The sequence below is a fragment of the Camelus dromedarius genome, chromosome 31 (genome assembly GCF_036321535.1).
Source record: "Camelus dromedarius isolate mCamDro1 chromosome 31, mCamDro1.pat, whole genome shotgun sequence".
Lineage (NCBI taxonomy): Eukaryota > Metazoa > Chordata > Mammalia > Artiodactyla > Camelidae > Camelus > Camelus dromedarius.
In genome coordinates, this window is record NC_087466.1 from 15,531,772 (window position 1) to 15,550,246 (window position 18,475).

At 40.3% G+C, this 18,475-nt stretch overlaps 1 protein-coding gene across 4 annotated transcripts in view; it reads left to right on the plus strand.

Moving 5' to 3' along the window:
* Positions 1-8,306: 8,306 nt before the first annotated feature.
* Positions 8,307-18,475, plus strand: part of BICDL1 (BICD family like cargo adaptor 1) — a 65,776-nt gene continuing 55,607 nt past the window's right edge. For all 4 annotated transcript variants that reach the window (XM_031442797.2, XM_031442799.2, XM_064481187.1 and 1 more), the window contains exons 1-2: positions 8,307-8,760; positions 15,405-15,620. In XM_031442797.2, the coding sequence (XP_031298657.1) occupies positions 8,332-8,760; positions 15,405-15,620 (645 nt within the window). In that variant the 5' untranslated portion in view covers positions 8,307-8,331. The remainder of the gene's footprint in view (positions 8,761-15,404; positions 15,621-18,475) is intronic.

Here is an 18,475-nt window from a genome sequence, read left to right on the forward strand (position 1 = left end):
AGTATGTACATCTTTGTTTCCCTTACATAATATCCAACACCATCGTTTCTATGCAATAAATTTTCTGGATAAATGAAGAGGTTAATACCAACCATACAGACCAAGTTAGTCTGTAACATTCTGAGATCAATTTTTTTTTAACATCTTATTGAATGAGCGCTATGTGCCAGGCAATGTGCTAAGTACTTTACGTACAGCATTCACTATAAAAATGTATCAAGTTTCTACTGTGTCCTAGGCACTGTGTTAGGCCTTACAAATACATTAGTGAGCAAAATTATTTACTTACACAATGCCTAGCAGTCTGAGAGATTAACTAACTTACCCAAGGTTATTCAGCTAGTAACTGGGGGAGCCTCAGCTTGAAACTGGGTCTTATCCTAGAAACTAAGTTCTAAACGACTATATTATATTTCCTCTGGTGTGACTATAGACAAGCCATAGGAGACTAGCGACGGCCCAGTTTGACCACACTGTCTTATACAAGCAGGGATGAAATCCTTGTCGAGAAAAGGGATTTGTGTTTTTACAAATCCTACAGGGCTCATATAATCTTAATACCAAACCCGTACCAACTTTTGATGGCTACTTAATAAATACTTATTGGCCAACTGCCTTGATAACTATACACTCCATTAGACTTCCTTATAACTTGGGAATTAAAAAAAATTAACTCAGCCATAAAAATTGGATCACCAATAAAAGTTTATTTCTCCCAGTCACTGTCAAATACAAATTAAATTTCCTGTAATAACTGGTGCATTATTCCAATTATCTTCCCAGGACACTTAACATGCCTAGATATACACAGACACAAACATAACTATATTCTGTAGAACATGCAATTAGAGCTTAGCTCTTCAGAAAATGATGATTCTTATCCCAGAAAGACTCCAAGAAGCCCCTATAGGCTTTTTACTAAGAGCAAGAAGGGCAGTAGTAGCAATAATAACACAAACTATGAAAAGTAGATTAAAAGCAGCGTAGGGTATAGCTCAGTGGTAGAGAGCGTGCTTTGCATGCATAAGGTCCTGGGTTCAATCCCCAGTGCCTCCATTTTTAAGAAAAAATGTTTTTTTCGGTAGATTAAAGGCATTTTAACCTATCCATCAGGAAAAGTTTTCAATTTTCCTGGCAACTGGATGACATACTAGTTCTACAATCAGTTTACTCTGAAATTGATAAAGAAAAAAAATTTCTTTTTAATTGCAGGGAGGAATTCACTTAAGAAACAGTGTTTGTATGAGCAGTATCAATAGGTATAAATAACTTGCCTGCCAACAGATTAAATCAGAATGTGATGCAGAAGGAACAAGACATAAAAAAAAATGTTTGGCAAATTCTTGAACTAAAACTAAGAAATGTCGAAAAATAGCTTCAGATGAATGATACATGTACAAAACATATCAGTAGAATGTTTAGGGCCAAGACCATTGAAATGAAGCAGGAAAAGGGGAACACAGAAAATTAAATCACAAACCTTTCTAGGTCTGGGCATTGAAAGAACCAAAAATAGCCAACTCTTGAGCATAAAACACTTGTTTTCTGGTGAGTTTGAGCAATGGAGACAGCGAAATCACTAGAAGGGGGTGGGGGAAGGTCGGGAGCAATTTTTAGTCAATGTTGGGAGCAATTCAGCCCCAAAAAGAAGGATTTTGTTTTTGTTGTTATTGGTTTATTTGTTTGCCTAAGTGGTATGGCTCCATTATGGGCTGGTTTCCAGATGGGAATTCCTAAGGGCAACCAAAAATACCCTTGGGCTCACATCATAGCCTGTCTTGTGTATAACCCATCGTCAAATTATAGAAGTCTGTTGTTTTAGATCAGAGTTTCTCAGCCTCAGCACTATTGGCATTTAGGGACAGATAATTCTTCTTGTGGGTGGCTGTGCTATGCACTGTAGAGTGTTTAGCAGCATCTCTGGCCTCTACCCACTAGATGTCAATAGCAACCCTCATTCCCAGTTGTGAAAAACCAAAATGTCTCTAGATATTGCCCAATGTCCCCAGGAGGCAAAATCACCCCCAGTTGAGAATCACTGGTTTAAAGGATGAAGAGATGATCATCCCGCTCAACCTTGTTCCACACAGGTGAGGAAACAAAAGCCCAAACCCACTGAATGCCTTGCTCAGATGTACACAGCTGGTTAATGGCAGATCTAATCCGGGAACCCCAGATCATCACTCTCAGTAACTCCACTATATGCCAACTTCAGTCATTTGCATACCAGCATCATGATTTTGCTATACCCCATGCTACTTATACTATTATTTATTATTTTTTATTGAGTTGACTCATTTTTTAACTTAATAAGTTTATTTAAAAGGGAAACTTAGAACTATATTCAATACTTTGTAATAACATAAAATGGAAAAGAATCTGAAAAAGAATATATATATGGAGATCCTCATTCTAAATGAAGTAAGCCAGAAAGACAAAGAAAAATACCATATGATATCACTCATGTGGAATCTAAAAAAAGAAAAAAAAGAAGACACTAATGAACTCATCTACACTACAGAAACAGACTCACAGACATAGTAAACAATCTTATGGTTACCAGGGGAAAGAGGGTGGGAAGGGATAAATTGGGAGTTTGAGATTTGCAAATATTAACTACTATATATAAAAATAGATAAAAAACAAATTTCTTCTGAATAGCACAGGGAACTGTATTCAGTATCTTGTAGTAACCTATAATGAAAAAGAATCTGAAAATGAATATATGTATATGTATGACTGAAACATTATGCTGTACACCAGAAATTGATGTTGTAACTGAGTATACTTCAATTAATATATATATGTAACTGAATCACTGTTTACACCAGAAACTAACACAACATTGCAAATCAACTATACATCAAGTTTTTAAAAACAGAAAGGAAAAGAATACAGACATAAAAGATACGAAAGATTATGGTGTCAGAGGGAGAAATCTGTGCGCCCAGAGGTTTATCGGGCATCCTCACCGTGCGTAACATGTTCCTGGTACTATTTTAAGTGCTGTACATCTATGAAATCTTTTTATCTTAATAACAACCTAAGGGGAAAAGGGAGAAGGGAGTGTGGGGTGGGGTTGAGACCCAGGAGAGGACCCTGGGAAGGGGAGGGGCTGCTAAGGTGAGAATCTAGAGATGAGAGGGGGTGGGGAGGAAGGAGATCTCAGCAGGGCAAGCTGGGGTACCACAACGGGTAGCAGAGAAAGCACAGTCCTACATCAGGCAGGGCAGGGTATCTGCTAAAGACTGATGCTACTGAGCATCAGCCACTGAAGTTAATGTTTTTCCCTTAAAAAATCAAGTTGAGAATCACTAGAGGTATACACACCATATTTTACAAAATGTTGAGTCAGTTCATCTCCAAAAACTATTAAAAGCTTTTGGGTAACATTTTAGGAATTTTGGAGACTTTTATGTTCCCACGACTAGTTCATAAATAAAATATAAAACTTCAAAAAAAAAGCACACACACTTATAATTGCTGAATGAAAATACCAAGTGTAGAAGTGATTTATCACATGTTTTGCCAGCTCCTCATATTCCTTCAACACTTGACGTTTCTAAAACAAATTTTCTGGAAAATGTTTTGTCTTTTACACTTACTAGTTTTTGCAGATCAAGATGCTAATAAAAATAAGCAACTTGAGGAAATTTGATGAGTGTTATCATATTTGGAAATAGCTGGATTTCTAAGATCAAAAGTTTCATGCTTTGCTCTTAGTGACGTGGCAGCACTTATGTGCAAATCCATTTACTATGTTAGATGGGCCATACCCATAAGTTCACCCGAATATCCACATACTGAAAGTGACACTGATACAAATATATTGTAAAGAAATATAAAAATGATAGAAATATGAGGCTTAGGCTTAAACGTAAACAAAAACAAATGTGAGGCTTAATTAACTAAGAGCAAGTACTTCAGAGCCAGACAGGCATAAAACACTAGCATCATAGTATCATGTACTACTGTACACTGGTGTTATATACTAGCACTATAGGGTTATTGCGAGGATTAAATGAGACTTAAAGGATTTAAGGAATGAGGTGCTAAAGATATTTTAGCCACTATTATTCTAGTATGAAGCAAAATAAACTAAATAAGCTCCTCTAAAGCCAGAGGGTTTTCATATCTTTGCTTTGATGAGTTTTGAACCCTGGCACTCATTTCCACGTGGGGAGGTGCTTGTTCACTATTCTTAACTTAAGGTTGTCTTGAATGGCTCTAAATCAGCAATTCAGTGTGGTTCATCACCTCCTGAGGTCCCAAAGACCTTTTCAGAGGGTCAACAAAGTAAGCACTATTTTCGTAATGATTGCAATGATAATAATTTTAATTTTATTAATAACAGGAAAGCTAATTTCATAATCTCATATTTCATTTCATAATTTTGTCTTAGTAGGCATAATACTAATTGGCTAATACTATTTTTTTCTCTGTGATGACACTGACATTGATAGTGCAAAAGGAATCGTGGATAACACCACTGACACATTAGAATGATTCATGGCAATGGTACCAACGTGTGCTTAGGTAGACATGTTATTCTTCACTATTACGTGTTCACAAGAAGAAAAAAGCTAGTTTTATTTTAAAATGTGTCTGATGCTGCAGTCCTTTTATTAAATCCTGACCCTTGAGTACAAATCTTTTTAATATTCCACGTGATGAAATGGGAAGTACGCATAAAGCAATTTTGCTGCATACTTAAGTACATTGTTGTCTGGAGACAAAGCATTTGTACCACTCTTTGAGTTAGGAGTTAAAGTAGCCACATTTTTCATGGAACACCGTTTTTTGCTCAAATGAATGACAGACAGACTGTAGTATTCAGAGTTAAGTATTTAGCGGATATTTTCCCTGAATGCAGCAAGCCTGTTACTTCAAGGAAAACAACAAACACTATGGTTACCAATGATAAAATTAGAGCTTTCAAATAAGAATTTTGGAAAACTCATGTCTGCCTCAGCAACCTTGATAGCTTGCCAATACTTAAACACTTTTCTGATGAGATCAGTGGTGATATTAATGAATGGGATTTTTAAATATATAGTATAATGACATGTGGCAATATCTGAAAGATCTACATAACTCAGTGAACCAATATTTTCCAAATAACTGATATACACTGTTAAAAGAATCAATCATACATGGATAAAAGATCCATTCAAAGTGAAAGAAAGATCAATGGATTTTCTTGATATGATTTTAGATTCCGCACTGCAACTAACCTTTAAGAAGCTATCACTTGTCAAGTTTTGATGTATTATCAAAGAAAAATATCTTCAACAATCAGAAAAGGCTATTAAAATATTCCTTCTTTTCCCAACCACATTTTTGTGAGACCAGATTTTCTTCCTATATAACAACCAAAGCAAAACATCACTACAATGAATGGAGAGGCAGATATAAAAATTCAGTTTTTACTCTTAAGCCAAACACTAAAGAGATCTACAAAAATGTCATTCCTCTTGCTCATTTTTTTGAACTTGGGGATATATTTTTCATTAAATACATCATGTTAACATGTAATTATAAGTACTTTTTTCAGTTTTTAATTTTTAATATAGTAAAAATCAATATCTAAACCTATATAAACTAAAGATTTTTGAAATCTTCAATGATTTTTAAGAGCGAAAGAGGTTCTGAGACCAAATGTGTAAGAACCACTATTCTAAATATTTCTCCAGACTTGGACTGTCTCCTTTGACTATTCACAGGAAGATACTACTCAGGGCCAAAACTGAGAAAATGATCACTTCCTAGTCAGGTTAAGCAAGGGAATATTATGAGGAAGGATCTTCAGAAATTAGAATTAGGAAAAAAAAAGAAAGAAAAGAAAAAAGAAATTAGAATTAGTGTTTTAATAGTTCATTCCCATAGTATCAAACAAGTCTAATAGAGTAGGACCATTGAGTTTAAGAAAGGCAAGACAAAGACTTTTGGGGAAAAGACAGGCTACAAATCTGCATCAAGGAAAGTAAATAGCTGAAACTTCTTTTGATTAAGAATTCTGTTTGCTTTAGACTTGTACCCCTAATCTATTTATAGGAATAACTTCTTCCCTGATCAAAAAAGACAGATGGGATTTGTAACTGGATCTCACCATGGGCCCACAATTTCTACTCAAGAGGGCGTAATAAAAAGTGTTGGACCAGTGCATTGTTGGAATGGTACCATGGTCAACTTTCAAAATTTAGCTCTAAGACTGAGGTGGGACCCCTCCACTATCTGTCTCCTTTTCCATCAACAAGCGAACAAAGTCAGCCCTGAGGCTCAGGACCTTTGGGATCCTCACCTTCAGTCTGAGGGTAGAAAGTGATGTATGTGCCTGAGTATTGTTTAGGCTCTGAATTTAATCAGGAGAAAAAAACCTTGAGAAATCATTTGACTCATTTCAGCCGCTAGGTGTCCTGAAATTTTCATATCACCATGATGGAAAGAATTAAAGTATGGTCTAACTGAAAATTGGGTTGTTGTCCAAGAGGAGAAGGGAAGAACAGCGACCAATTCTAGCTTCACATGGGATTATTTCAGAAAGTAGGAGACAGAATCACCATTAAGGTCAAAGCAAGGACTGGACTCACTCAGTAGGCTCTTCAGTCCTTCCTTTGTTGCAGGAGGCTTTCCTGATAACACCTTGGATAATGACCCAGGCCATCTTGGTCACCAGTTATCACTTACCTTCCTCAAGACTTATACGTGAGGAAAGTAAAGAAAAACAATATACGTGAACCCTGGAGTCAGCCTGCCTGGATCTGATCCTGCGTCTCTCAAGGCCTCAATTTCCTCCTCTGTAAAATGGGAAGAGTGATAGTACTGACTTTATAAGATTCTTGTGAGGATTACCTAAGAAAATGCCTATAAAGCACTTAACACAAAGACATGGCACAAACTAAGTGCCACGGAAGTTATTATTAGGGAGATTCTTTGCTTCGTATTCCCATCTGTGAGCTACGTTTTCCGTTATTTCTCAACATAAGCGCTTTCTTTCGGGGCTGCTGAACTCTGAGGCATCTGGTCCCTTATATTCCTGAGTCATCATCATTAAGATGCTGGGATTCTGAAGTCATCCTTTTTCCTACTGCTCTCTAGGGCTCCCTCTCCTGACAGCTTAGCTCTCGCGGGGGCTCAGACCCAAATTCCAGGACTACGAGTCTCTGTCGGGTTTGACCACTCTTCTTGGAGAAATGTCCCCAGTCCCCTTGGAGACCACCTAATAGGCAACTCCAAGACTCCATCAGACTCAGGGAAACGCCCCAGCATAGAAGCCGCAGCGAGGCAGGGGGCCCCGCGGCGCTCCGGGGTGAGAGCAGGCTGGGGGCGGGGCCGTGCCCCGAGGTGAGAGCGAGGCCGCACCCCGAGGTGAGCGTAGTGGGGGCGGGGCCACACCCCCAGGTGGAGGCGAGGTTGGGGGCGTGGCCGCGCGGGGGTGGGGTTGTGGGGGGACGCGTGGACTGTTAGTGATGCGCCAGCCAGCTCCACAGGCGGCGCGCGCAGCCGCCCCGGAGCGGGAGGCAGCGCACGGGTTAAGGCAGTCGGCGCCACCTGGGCGCCGCTGAGGAGACCCGCGAACCGGCGAATCGCGCGCGGGCGCGGCGAACAGGTGCCCGCGCGCGTCAGGCTCCGGCAAGGGGCGGGGAGAGGGGGCGCGGCCGGAAGCACGGGGCGGGGTGCGGCTGGCCCGGTGAGCGGGAGGAGCCGAGGAAGGCAGGAAGGAGTTCGCCCGGCTGCGCGGCGCGCGATGTGGAGCCGCCGCTTCGGCGCCTGCAGCAGCTGCCGTCGCCGCCGCTGCTGCTGCTGGGGCTGCCGCCGAGCCGAGGGACATGGAGCGCGGCTGCAGGGAGCGGCCGCCGGCAGCAACAGCAGCGAGCGTCGCGGCGACACCAGAGAGCAGCCCGCCCCGTGAGGCGCTGCCCGGCCGGCGGCGGCAGCGGCAGCAGCAGCAGCAGCAGCAGCAACAGCAACAGCAACAGGGCGGCTGAAAACCCGGCGGCGGCGTTCCTCCTCGCAACCTCCCCTCCCGCTTCGCGTCCCCTCAGTCTTCCCTTCCTTAGTCTTTCCTTTGCCACCCCCTCCTCCTCCTCTCCAGGGCTAGCGGAGCAGCTGAGCCCCGGGGCGGGGGGAGGGGGCGCGTGCCGCCGGCGCGGGGGAGGGGCGGGCCGGCGCGCGCCGCGCCCAGGGCTCGCGGGGACCCGGGGGGCGCGTGCCGCGGCGCTAGGCGAGGCGCGGGGCGCGGGGCGCGGGCGGCGCGGCGGGGCCCCTCCCCCCTGCAGCCTGGCGCGCGCCGGCCGGGCCGCACCGCTGCGGGCTCCGCGCGCGCGGGCCATGTCAGCCTTCTGCCTGGGCTTGGCCGGCCGCGCTTCAGCACCCGCAGAGCCGGACAGCGCCTGCTGCATGGAGCTGCCCGCCGCGGCCGCGGACGCAGTCGGGAGTCCAGCCGCCGCCGCCCTCATCTCTTTCCCCGGGGGCCCCGGGGAGCTGGAACTGGCGTTAGAGGAGGAGCTGGCGCTGCTGGCGGCCGGGGAACGGCCGTCCGACCCCGGGGAGCATCCTCAGGCCGAGCCCGGGCCTTCGGCCGAGGGGGCCGAACTGCAGCCGCCACCCGCTCAGGATCCCGAGCTGCTGTCGGTGATCCGGCAGAAGGAGAAGGATCTGATGCTGGCGGCCCGACTGGGCAAGGCGTTGCTCGAGAGGAACCAAGACATGAGCCGGCAGTACGAGCAGATGCACAAGGAGCTGACAGATAAGCTGGAGGTGAGGACGTCCCTCCTGGGGTGGGTGGGAAGCAGGGTGGTGGTAGGGGGAGCCCAGGCACCCGCGAGCCGGCCCTGGGCAGCTTCGGGAACCACTAACTCACCTACCCCGCCCCACCCCATCCTTGCTCACCCTACCTCACAGAAAACCGCTTGCAAGGCGGGTGGTTTGATGGAGGGTTTTGGATTATCAGACCAGGGCATTCATTGGACCCACCTGACTTTCCCAACCTTCTCACATCACAGCACGAGGGTCCACGCACGGCTCCAACCGCTGTGGGCCGTTCTATATATGTACTGTACACAGCATCTAAAATAGAGCTTACAGTATGACTAATTTATACAGCACTGAAGTGATATGTGCACACAGGGAAATTAGAAAGTCGGGAAGCATTTAAAATATGCTCCAGGTTTTCAGAGAAGTGGTTAATCACTAATCAGGGTGTTAGCCGAAAGCTTTCCAGCTTTGGCATTAAGGCCTCCAGATGCCCTTGTCTTAACTTCCCAGCAGCTCAGAGTTGTGGGAAACAAGTGCCTCTAAAGGAGCTTTATATAGCCTTCAAATACTCAAGGATTAGGAAATATGGTTCCACTGCAGAAATCAGACAAGCCTGGGCTCAGCATGTGACCACAGGTTGTGGATTTAATTTGGACTTCAGTGTTTATATGTATTTAAACAGCACTTTTCTGTTTCTGTTCTGGGTCTCACATATACAGTTGCATGGCCAGATACAACCTATGAGAACCATATAACTTTAACTATTGTTATAAATACCGCTTAGAGTATTTGTAAGATTTCTGCCAATTCTCTGGACCAGTCTTTTGCAGCTTGTGCACATTTATTTTCTTGCCCTTAACTAGAAAAGGGCCTTGAAAGTGGTATAGATTGCCACCATTTCTAAAAATTAGACTTTCAAAAAAAAAAAAAAAAGGGGGGGTTGGGTAAGTGGGTGTCTGTGGCATTGGAGATGAGTTTATCCTTTTATGCTTTGTGCGTTTACTACTGTTACCAAGTTTGGCTGCCACCAGTTCTTTTTAGTCTTAGTTACAAGAGAACAGTACAGTCCTGAATGAGGTCTGAAATTGACCCCAGTCTTCTGGTTCCACATCACTGCCACTGGTCAAACAGTCAGAATGTAGATTCAGAAGCTTTTCTATAATAAGAAGTGTGTCTGTCATCCAGACAGATCAAAAGTAAATCAGGGAGAAAAAAAGGAAACCAGTGAGTGCCCTGTAGTTCAGTTGGCCTGTTAACTAGGTCTGCCAGTCGATGAACCCCTGAGATATTTCTCTGAAAAGTGGTTTGTGAAACCTGTAGGTAGACTGCCAAAAAGCAACCCAATGAATGGAATTGTTTAATTTTCACTTGAAGCAGAGGTCTAGAAATAAAAGGGTATCATTTATTTTTTCTTTAAAGAGATTCGATTACAGACTCTATACAGAAGTACTACTGCAGAGATTTATGCTTGAGATTTGAAATTCCTCCAAGTGAGGGACTTGATGAGACAGCCAGCTTGAAAGGAACATCAGTCAGTTTGATTAGTGATCGATTTTAGGATACTCTTAAGTGTGCAGTTACACACATCCTGGGTTTCATTTGGAACCTTTATACATGTCTTCAACAAAGGAGAAAGATTTCCAAATTCTATAATACGAAAGGTTCTGTTGTAAGCGAATAAATTACATTTGGCTTTTTTGCTATTGACTTGATAGACAATAGTCAAATAGTTTAAAACTCTTATTAAACTATTTCTAAAAACTTCACAGCTCTCAGGTCAGCATATGAACTCTAGTGTTAAAATTTTATTTTTAATTTCTGGAGGTTTTGCACAACAATGTGAATGTACTTAACACTCCTGAACCAACAGTATACTTAAAAATGGTTAAGATGGTAAATTTTATGTTAGGTATACTTTACCATAATTTTTAAAATTACATTTAAAAAAAGCAAAATACTGATCATTAATCAATATTAATGAGTGATGGGGGTTCAGTTGTACTTTTTTTTAGATATGTCTAAAAATTATTAAAAATTTTTAGTTTTTAAGAAAAGTACATTTAAAAATATCTTATAAAGGTTCATATTATCATTAGTTCTTTGTTAATTCTGTTAGTTCATATGAGAGTGACAAATCTGATTAACAGGACTATTTCATTTGATATCTGCAAGTGAATTTTCCCTTGCAAATTATACCTACAAGTATATTTTTTAAGCAGCCTAGAGTTTAGAATGTCTGTTTGGACAGACAGCCTAAAGTTTAGAATGTCTAAAGTTTAACACAGCCGCTCTGCTAGATTTTCAATTAAATTCAACATTTAGGATTTCACTTAAATTCAATATTTTCAGTCCTTACTTTAAAAAGTATTCGTAAGATAAACAACAAGCTCCTACTGTATAGCACAGGGAACTATATCTAATAACTTGTAATAACCTATAATAAAAAGAATACATACACATATGTATAACTGAATCACTATGCTGTAGACCAGAAACTAACACAACTTTGCAAATCAACTATACTTCAATTTTAGAAAAAGAATTTGTAATTTTCTACAAACTGTCAGTGGAATCAAACACATATTTTCATGGGTTAGTTTGAAAGATAAACACATGAGAGAATGTTGGTTTGACGACTAAATAATGAGACTGGTTTTGTTTTAGTCCCATCTGCTTCTTTAGGACTTAAAAATTGGCACCTTTCTAACTTCAGGACCAACAAGTCATTTTTAAGTGCTAAGCATGCACTCTACCGCTTGAGCTATATCCTCCCTGCCTTTGAATATTTAGTTTTTTAAAAATATGTTTTTAATGTCCAGGATCCCTTTTATCCCCTCTTCCAGCTGAGAGTGAAATTTCTCTTACTGCAGAAATAGTCTTTTCCATCAGTTACATTTTCTTCCCCCTTCCCTAGGCCAATTCTCATGATTTGAGCACTATTTTTCAAGAGGCAAAACAACTAAGGTGAAAATGATTACATAATGGGGTAATAGATTTACCTAAGCAAACACAGGAGTCCTTATTTGCATTCAGTGCTTGGTCCACTTAAAAGATAGTATTTTTTTCTAGCAGGGAGGGATAAATTAGGAGTTTGGGATTAACATATACACTGTTGTATGTCAAACAGACAAATAACAAGGACCTACTGTATAGCACAGGAAACTATATTCAATATCTTGTAATAACCTATAATGGAAAAGAATCTGAGAAAGAATATATTTGAATCACCTTGTTGTATGCCTGAAACTAATACCACATTGTAAATCAACTGTACTTCAATTAAAATTTTAAAAATAGTACAATAAAGTAGGAATGTAAAATACATGGGTACATTTGTACAGTACACCAGTACAATGAAATATACCTCCTTCAATCTATTGCCTTTAATTGTTATATCAATTTTAATAAAACTGATTGAAATGATTAAAACATACTATTTTTCAAGAATCATATCCTGGACTTATGAGAATCATATTGCTTTTTTGGTTCTTTGCAGAAAGCTATTTCTGTAACAACCAGTTTTGGGTGGGCTAATGATATTCACTTTTGTTTTTTCAGAGTTTAAACTTTTTTTTTTAGAATGGTTTTAGATTTACAGAAAAACTGGAGTGATGGTACAGTTTCCATATGCCCTGCTCCCAGTTTCTCTATTATTTTTTATAATTTTTTATTGAGTTATAGTCATTTTACAGTGTTGTGTCAAATTCCAGTGTAGAGCATAATTTTTCAGTTATACATGGACACACGTGTATTCATTGTCACTTTTTTTTCGCTGTGAGCCTAGTTTCTCTATGATTAACATCTTCATTAGCATGGTATACTTACCATGATTAGTGAGCCAGAACTGGCAAGTTTTTATTAACTAATGTCCTTAGTGTATTCAGATTTCCTTAGCCTTTACCTAATGTCTTTTTCTGTTCCAGGATACCACAGTATGTTTAATTTCTGTATTTTCTTAGTCTCCTCTTTGCTGTAACAGTTTCTTAGACTTTTGTTTTTGATGACCTTGACAGTTTTGATACTAACTTTTCCCTTTTTTGAATTGATGTGTAATTGACATACAACGTTAAATTAGTTTCAGGTGTAGATGTTAGCTTTTAAAATACCATATAATGCTGAGAAACAAGGAATAGCGTGGGCAGAGCCTGATCTTCACACTTGCTGGTATTCTGGCTAGAGTTTACTGGTTAATTTAGCACTTAATTGATATATATATATATATAATAGTAGAAGAAAGCTTTCTTTTCTCAGAGTAGACAAAAGGCTAAAATCATTAATAGGAAAGTCTTGATTTTTTTTTTCCAAAGTGTTGGGACACCTGAATTAGGAAGTTTGTCTCATGTCCAAAGAAATCTAAGGACAGAGTAGACTGATCAGCACCACCTGTCCTCGCCCTGCCCCACCCCCTGGCAAGTGGATTGGATTGTTTTAGTTGCTTGGTTGGGCTGTTCACTAACAGCTGTTTGCTGAATATTTTTAAGTCTCTCTGTTCTTTTAGAGCACAAGCCTAATTTATCTGGCCTCTCAGTAACACTGATTACTGAGTTCTTGCTGTTGCCTTCTGCTCAGTCTTTTCCATTTTGGAAATACTCAATAAAACCAAGTATCACAGTTTTAGGATTGCAATTAGCATTTGCTTCTGCATTTAATCTTTCGGAAGTTTCTACAGTGATTAAAACAGTCTCATTTTTGGAAGTTTAGCAAAATGAGGGAAGCATAGAGCAGAAAATTCTCATGCTGAAGACTACGGGTCTCTCGTCTTTTCCCATGTGCTCCAAAGTCAGGCCATATAAAGTATAACTGTAATGTGACTTTTTCAACAAATATACCAGCATGACTATATCCAAATGGGTTACTCCCTTTAAAGTGGTCAACATTGGAGGCCATATATTTATTTCAGTGAAAATGCCTTTGCTAATGTGGTCAGAATTTTAGTTTTGGATCACTGTTTGGCACTTTATTCTGACTGCTCTGTCATGGTAAATTTTCATCTTTTGGGGGCATATTAGACTTTCAGAAACATTCACAAGTCACTTAGAGCAAATTGGAGGAATAAAATGGCAGGATGAAATGGGATCATCTCTTTTTAGATGTGAAGTAATGAACTGATTTTCTTGTGTAACTATACACTGGCCCTTAAGGCTTTCCAGAAGAGGCATTCCAGAAAACATTTGAAAGGTGAGAACTTGGATAGAATAAGAGCATAGATTCCCAAGGTGAAGAGATGTCTGAGTGCTCTGAAGGAGAAGATTCAAATGCTCATCATAGCTGGCTGAAACAACCTCATTGCTTGATATCAATCTTCAGTGCATCAGAATTTCCTGTAGAACCTAGATTCATAAATCAATAGATTGATAGATTGATAAATAGATAGATAGATGGATGCATGCCAAGGCCTCATCCCATTCTTAACTGAATCAGACTTTGAAATTGGTGTTCAGGTGGATATATTTTTCAGCAATTGCTTTACATTTCATATACATATCATATACTCCCTGAGGTATAGGCTTGGCTTTTTTGTACATACTATGCTTTTATTTATTTATTTTTATATTATTTATTTATTTTGGCTGGGGGAAGGAGGTAATTATTTATCTATTTACTTTGGGGGAGGTACTGGGGATTGAACGCAGGACCTTGTGCATGCTAAGCGTGCACTCTACCACTTAAGCTATAACCTCTCCCTACCATACTATGCTTTTAAAGTAGGAGAACATACTTGTCTCTGAAAAGAGACATTCATATTTATCTCACAGAAACAAAAAGATGTTCTTACTTCCTTCAATCCAAAAGAATTCTTTTCTGTTGAGCTGCTACTTCAGACCATCTGTACTTTTCCTGCATACCATTTGTCACACTGCACAACTTATTTCTTTTATCAGCCTCTCCCACTAGAATGGAAATTCTATAAAGGCAAAGAGCATGTCTGTTTTGCTCATCACCATGACCCAGCACAGTGGCTGGCCCATAACAGGTGCTCAAGAAGGAATGAAAGGATCAGAGATAATTATGCAAGGCTAGTAGGCTATGATTTAATAAAAGTAGGCCTGAACCTGAACTTGAGTTAATGATTTTGAAATACAGTGCTATATATAGCAACAAATATTTATTGAGTTGTGATTTAGAGCATTAAACAGTCAAATGAGACCCAAATCCCAGTCCATTTGCTCCTATAGACCTTGAGCTTGTTACTGAACCTCTTATCTTTGGTTGCCTCATTTGTAAGAAAAAGTGGTTGATCTGAAGGGTCTCTGGAGTTCTTTCTGTCTCTGAAAATTGTATTATGTGAGGCATAACAGATGATAGCAAAAGAAGCTTTTTAAAAGACTCACTTGAAGTTGTTTAAATGTATATTTCACCAATTAATTAGATGACTTACTAAATTTCACGTGAATTCCTAAGTCTAGAATCCCCATGACCAAGGACAAGAACAAACGTAATAACGTTAAGTATTTTCAGTAGAATGGCTCTCTTCCCTACTCTGGAAGAAGGGAATATTTTTGCAGCTGTGAACCTACCTGCCAATGTGGCAGTGGTTTCCTGTGCTGACTGGGAAAAAGAAAAGTTAAAAGAGAGTGTGAAAAGAAAAAATAGAAAGTCTCAGGATTTTTTAACAGTTTTTAAAATCCTCTTCACTTTTCACCCAGCACTTAGAACAAGAGAAACATGAACTAAGAAGACGATTTGAGAACCGAGAAGGGGAGTGGGAAGGGCGCGTGTCCGAGCTGGAGAGTGACGTGAAACAACTTCAGGATGAGCTGGAGAGGCAGCAGGTTCACTTACGGGAAGCAGATCGAGAAAAGACACGGGCCGTCCAGGAGTTATCAGAACAGAACCAAAGGTTATTGGATCAGCTCAGCAGGGTGAGTCACAAGTTAAGATTTTATGGTATAAAATACTGAAAGTTGAAACAGCTTTGGTGTAATGTCAGTCATGTATCTGGTAAGAGTAGTTCTGATTTTTGTTGTCTTTGGTATTGATATCAACAAAAAGGGTTTGTAACCTATAAGAGTTTCAGTTGTGGTGAACTAGGTGTCAGGAGACGGCTGGCAATCAATTAACTTGGGAGTTTCCTCATTTTTAAAGTGAAAGAGTTTGCTTAATGGTTTCTGACGTTCTTTACAGCTCTAAAAGTCGTTGATTCTTTTACCTAGAGAAAGTCTGTCACTGGTAAAATGATGTTAATGCATTTAGTTCAAATGTTAAATGGTGCCATCTTTAAACTGAAAAGCTTAGAGAAAATGTCTAGAGCAAATGGTTTTCACTGATGCTACATTTGTGAATATATATTCTTTCATATTGTTTAAACATGAAAGGAGGATATATGTGTCTGTATTTAAAATGTATCCTCTTTATTTCCACGTTAGGTAAAAGTTCTTCTTTGTGCCTTTATAGGGTGGTATCATGGAAGTATTAACTAACCAAGTCAAGACTGTAAAATCATTGCAAAGGAGTCTGAGGAATGAATAGGTGGAAATCTAATTTAAATACAGAACATACCATTTAACAAACGCAAGAATGTTGTTAATGCCCTGGTCTCTAAATCCACCTACTTTTGAAAATTAAGAGTTGGATTTATTACCATACCTCAATTCTTCTTATGTGTTGAAAATAAAACAATTTCAGTTACCAGAGGAAAATAGAACTTGTACCCTGATCTCATCTCTAAGCACGAACGTTCTCATCAAAGCACAGCCCTTGTCCGCATGTTTGGTGTTTGGTGCTTAGGTCTCTGGGAAAGGCTTAGCTAGAGCAGCATATGAAGTTATTTCACTAGTTTGTGTCATAGTTGCTTCCTCTGGGGACTTGAGACCTTCGTGGGTCACAAGGAAGGGTGGAGTAAATGCTACCACTAGGGTAAAGGAGAGACAGAAGGAGAGAATGGAACGGGGCCGGGGTGGGGGGCGGCAGGTAGGCTGGTGCAGATGGGAGAGGGAGAGAGAGAAAGAGAGAGGCCTGGTAACTTGGAAAATAGCTAGTTTCAGGAGCTATGAGAATATATGTGAAGGTGAGAATTCAGGTGGTTGGTGGAGCTAAAGATCTTGCCTGCAGGTTTCTCCTCTAGGGAATCAAATCACCATTTGATTGGCTGCAAAGGAAGAGTTGGAGTTTTTCAAGAAGTCATTTACAGGGCCAGCTCAGTGGCCTTCTGACTCGGTTCTAGGATCTGTTTCAGTAACTGGGAAGGGAATCGCTATCCTTATAAGATTTCATAGGTTTTTTTGAGTCTTCATTCATTATTCATGAAAGATTAAGCTAACCAGATATAGGCCTGGCCAGATTGATGTATTTGTTCAAAAACATTTAATACTTGCTCTGAACAGGTGTTTCTTTATGGAGACTTGTGAAAGAAATATAACACACCAGAACAACTTAAGGGGAAGTTATTTCTCAGGAGCTAAGTTCATGTCACAAAATAACATGAGCTGAAGCCAACTTGGCTCTCCTTTCTGAGAGAGACGAGGGGGGAAAGCAAATATTTGCATGACACAGCAGAAGCGCACTGAGCTTGGAATCTGGACGCTTGTTGAATCTTGACTCTGCTTCTCATCAGCTGGGTGACCCTGTTTGTGCCTCCTCTTTCTTATCTTCAAAATGGGGGTAAAAAAATACCTCGTGCAAGTACTGCTGAAATGCAAGTGAGGTAATGTGTTTATGTTAAGCAGTACATGGAGTTTACAATTTGCTTCAGGTTTGATGGCCACTTCACTGAGACGGCATCTTTATAGTTGAAGTTCCTCTGCCTAATTTCTCTGTAGAAAGTCCTGATAAGCTCTTTCTAAGAGAACATAGGAAGGTAACATTTCCACTAGATCTAGATTCCCGTTATCTTCTCTGGCCTTGAGTGTAGGCCCTTGATGAGTTTTGTGGCTTTTTTTCCCTTTCTCTTTTTAAGCAGGACAAGCCCCTTGGGTTTCCATCAGCAGTCAGTTTAGATTGCATTTTATTATCATTTTATTAACTAGGTATTCAGGAATTAGAGGAGCTGAGTACTTTGAAGTGAATTAAGATTCTCCTGTAACCAGCAGGAGCAGCAGAAGGCCATGCTTTTCCTACAGTGTGTCTTTATAAGCATGAAATGTATAACATCTAAAATGTAGTGTGATATTTCTGTGACACTTTTGTCCAAAGTATTTTTAAATGTATTCCCTTTGCTTCTATGGCCACAAAGTTTTTTTGGTTTTGTTTTTAAATAACTGCTCTATTGAGATAGAATTCATATGCCATAGCATTCCCATTTTTAAAGTGTACAATTTAGTGGGTTTTAGTATATTCACAGAATTGTGTGACCATCACCACTCATTACAGAACATTTCACACGCCCCAAAAAGAAAGCCTACACCCGGTCACTCCCCATTCCTCCTGCCCCGCTACCCCCGCCATGACCCTTGGCAACCACTGATCTACTCTCTGTCTCTATGGATTTGTCTTTTCTAGACGTTTCATGTAAATGGAACCACACATCCATGACCTTTTGTGGCTGGCTTCTTTCTCTTAGCATAATGTTTTCCAGGTTCATCCACATTGTAGCATATATTCATTTTTATGGCTGAAGAGTATTCCATTGTATGGCTATAACACATTTTGCTTATTGATTCATTAGTTGATGGACATTTGGGTATTATGAATAAGGCTGCCGTAAGCATTCATCTGCAAGTGTTTGTGTGACCAAGGTTCTTTTCAGCTCTAAAATAGGATGCTCTGAGCATAGGTATCC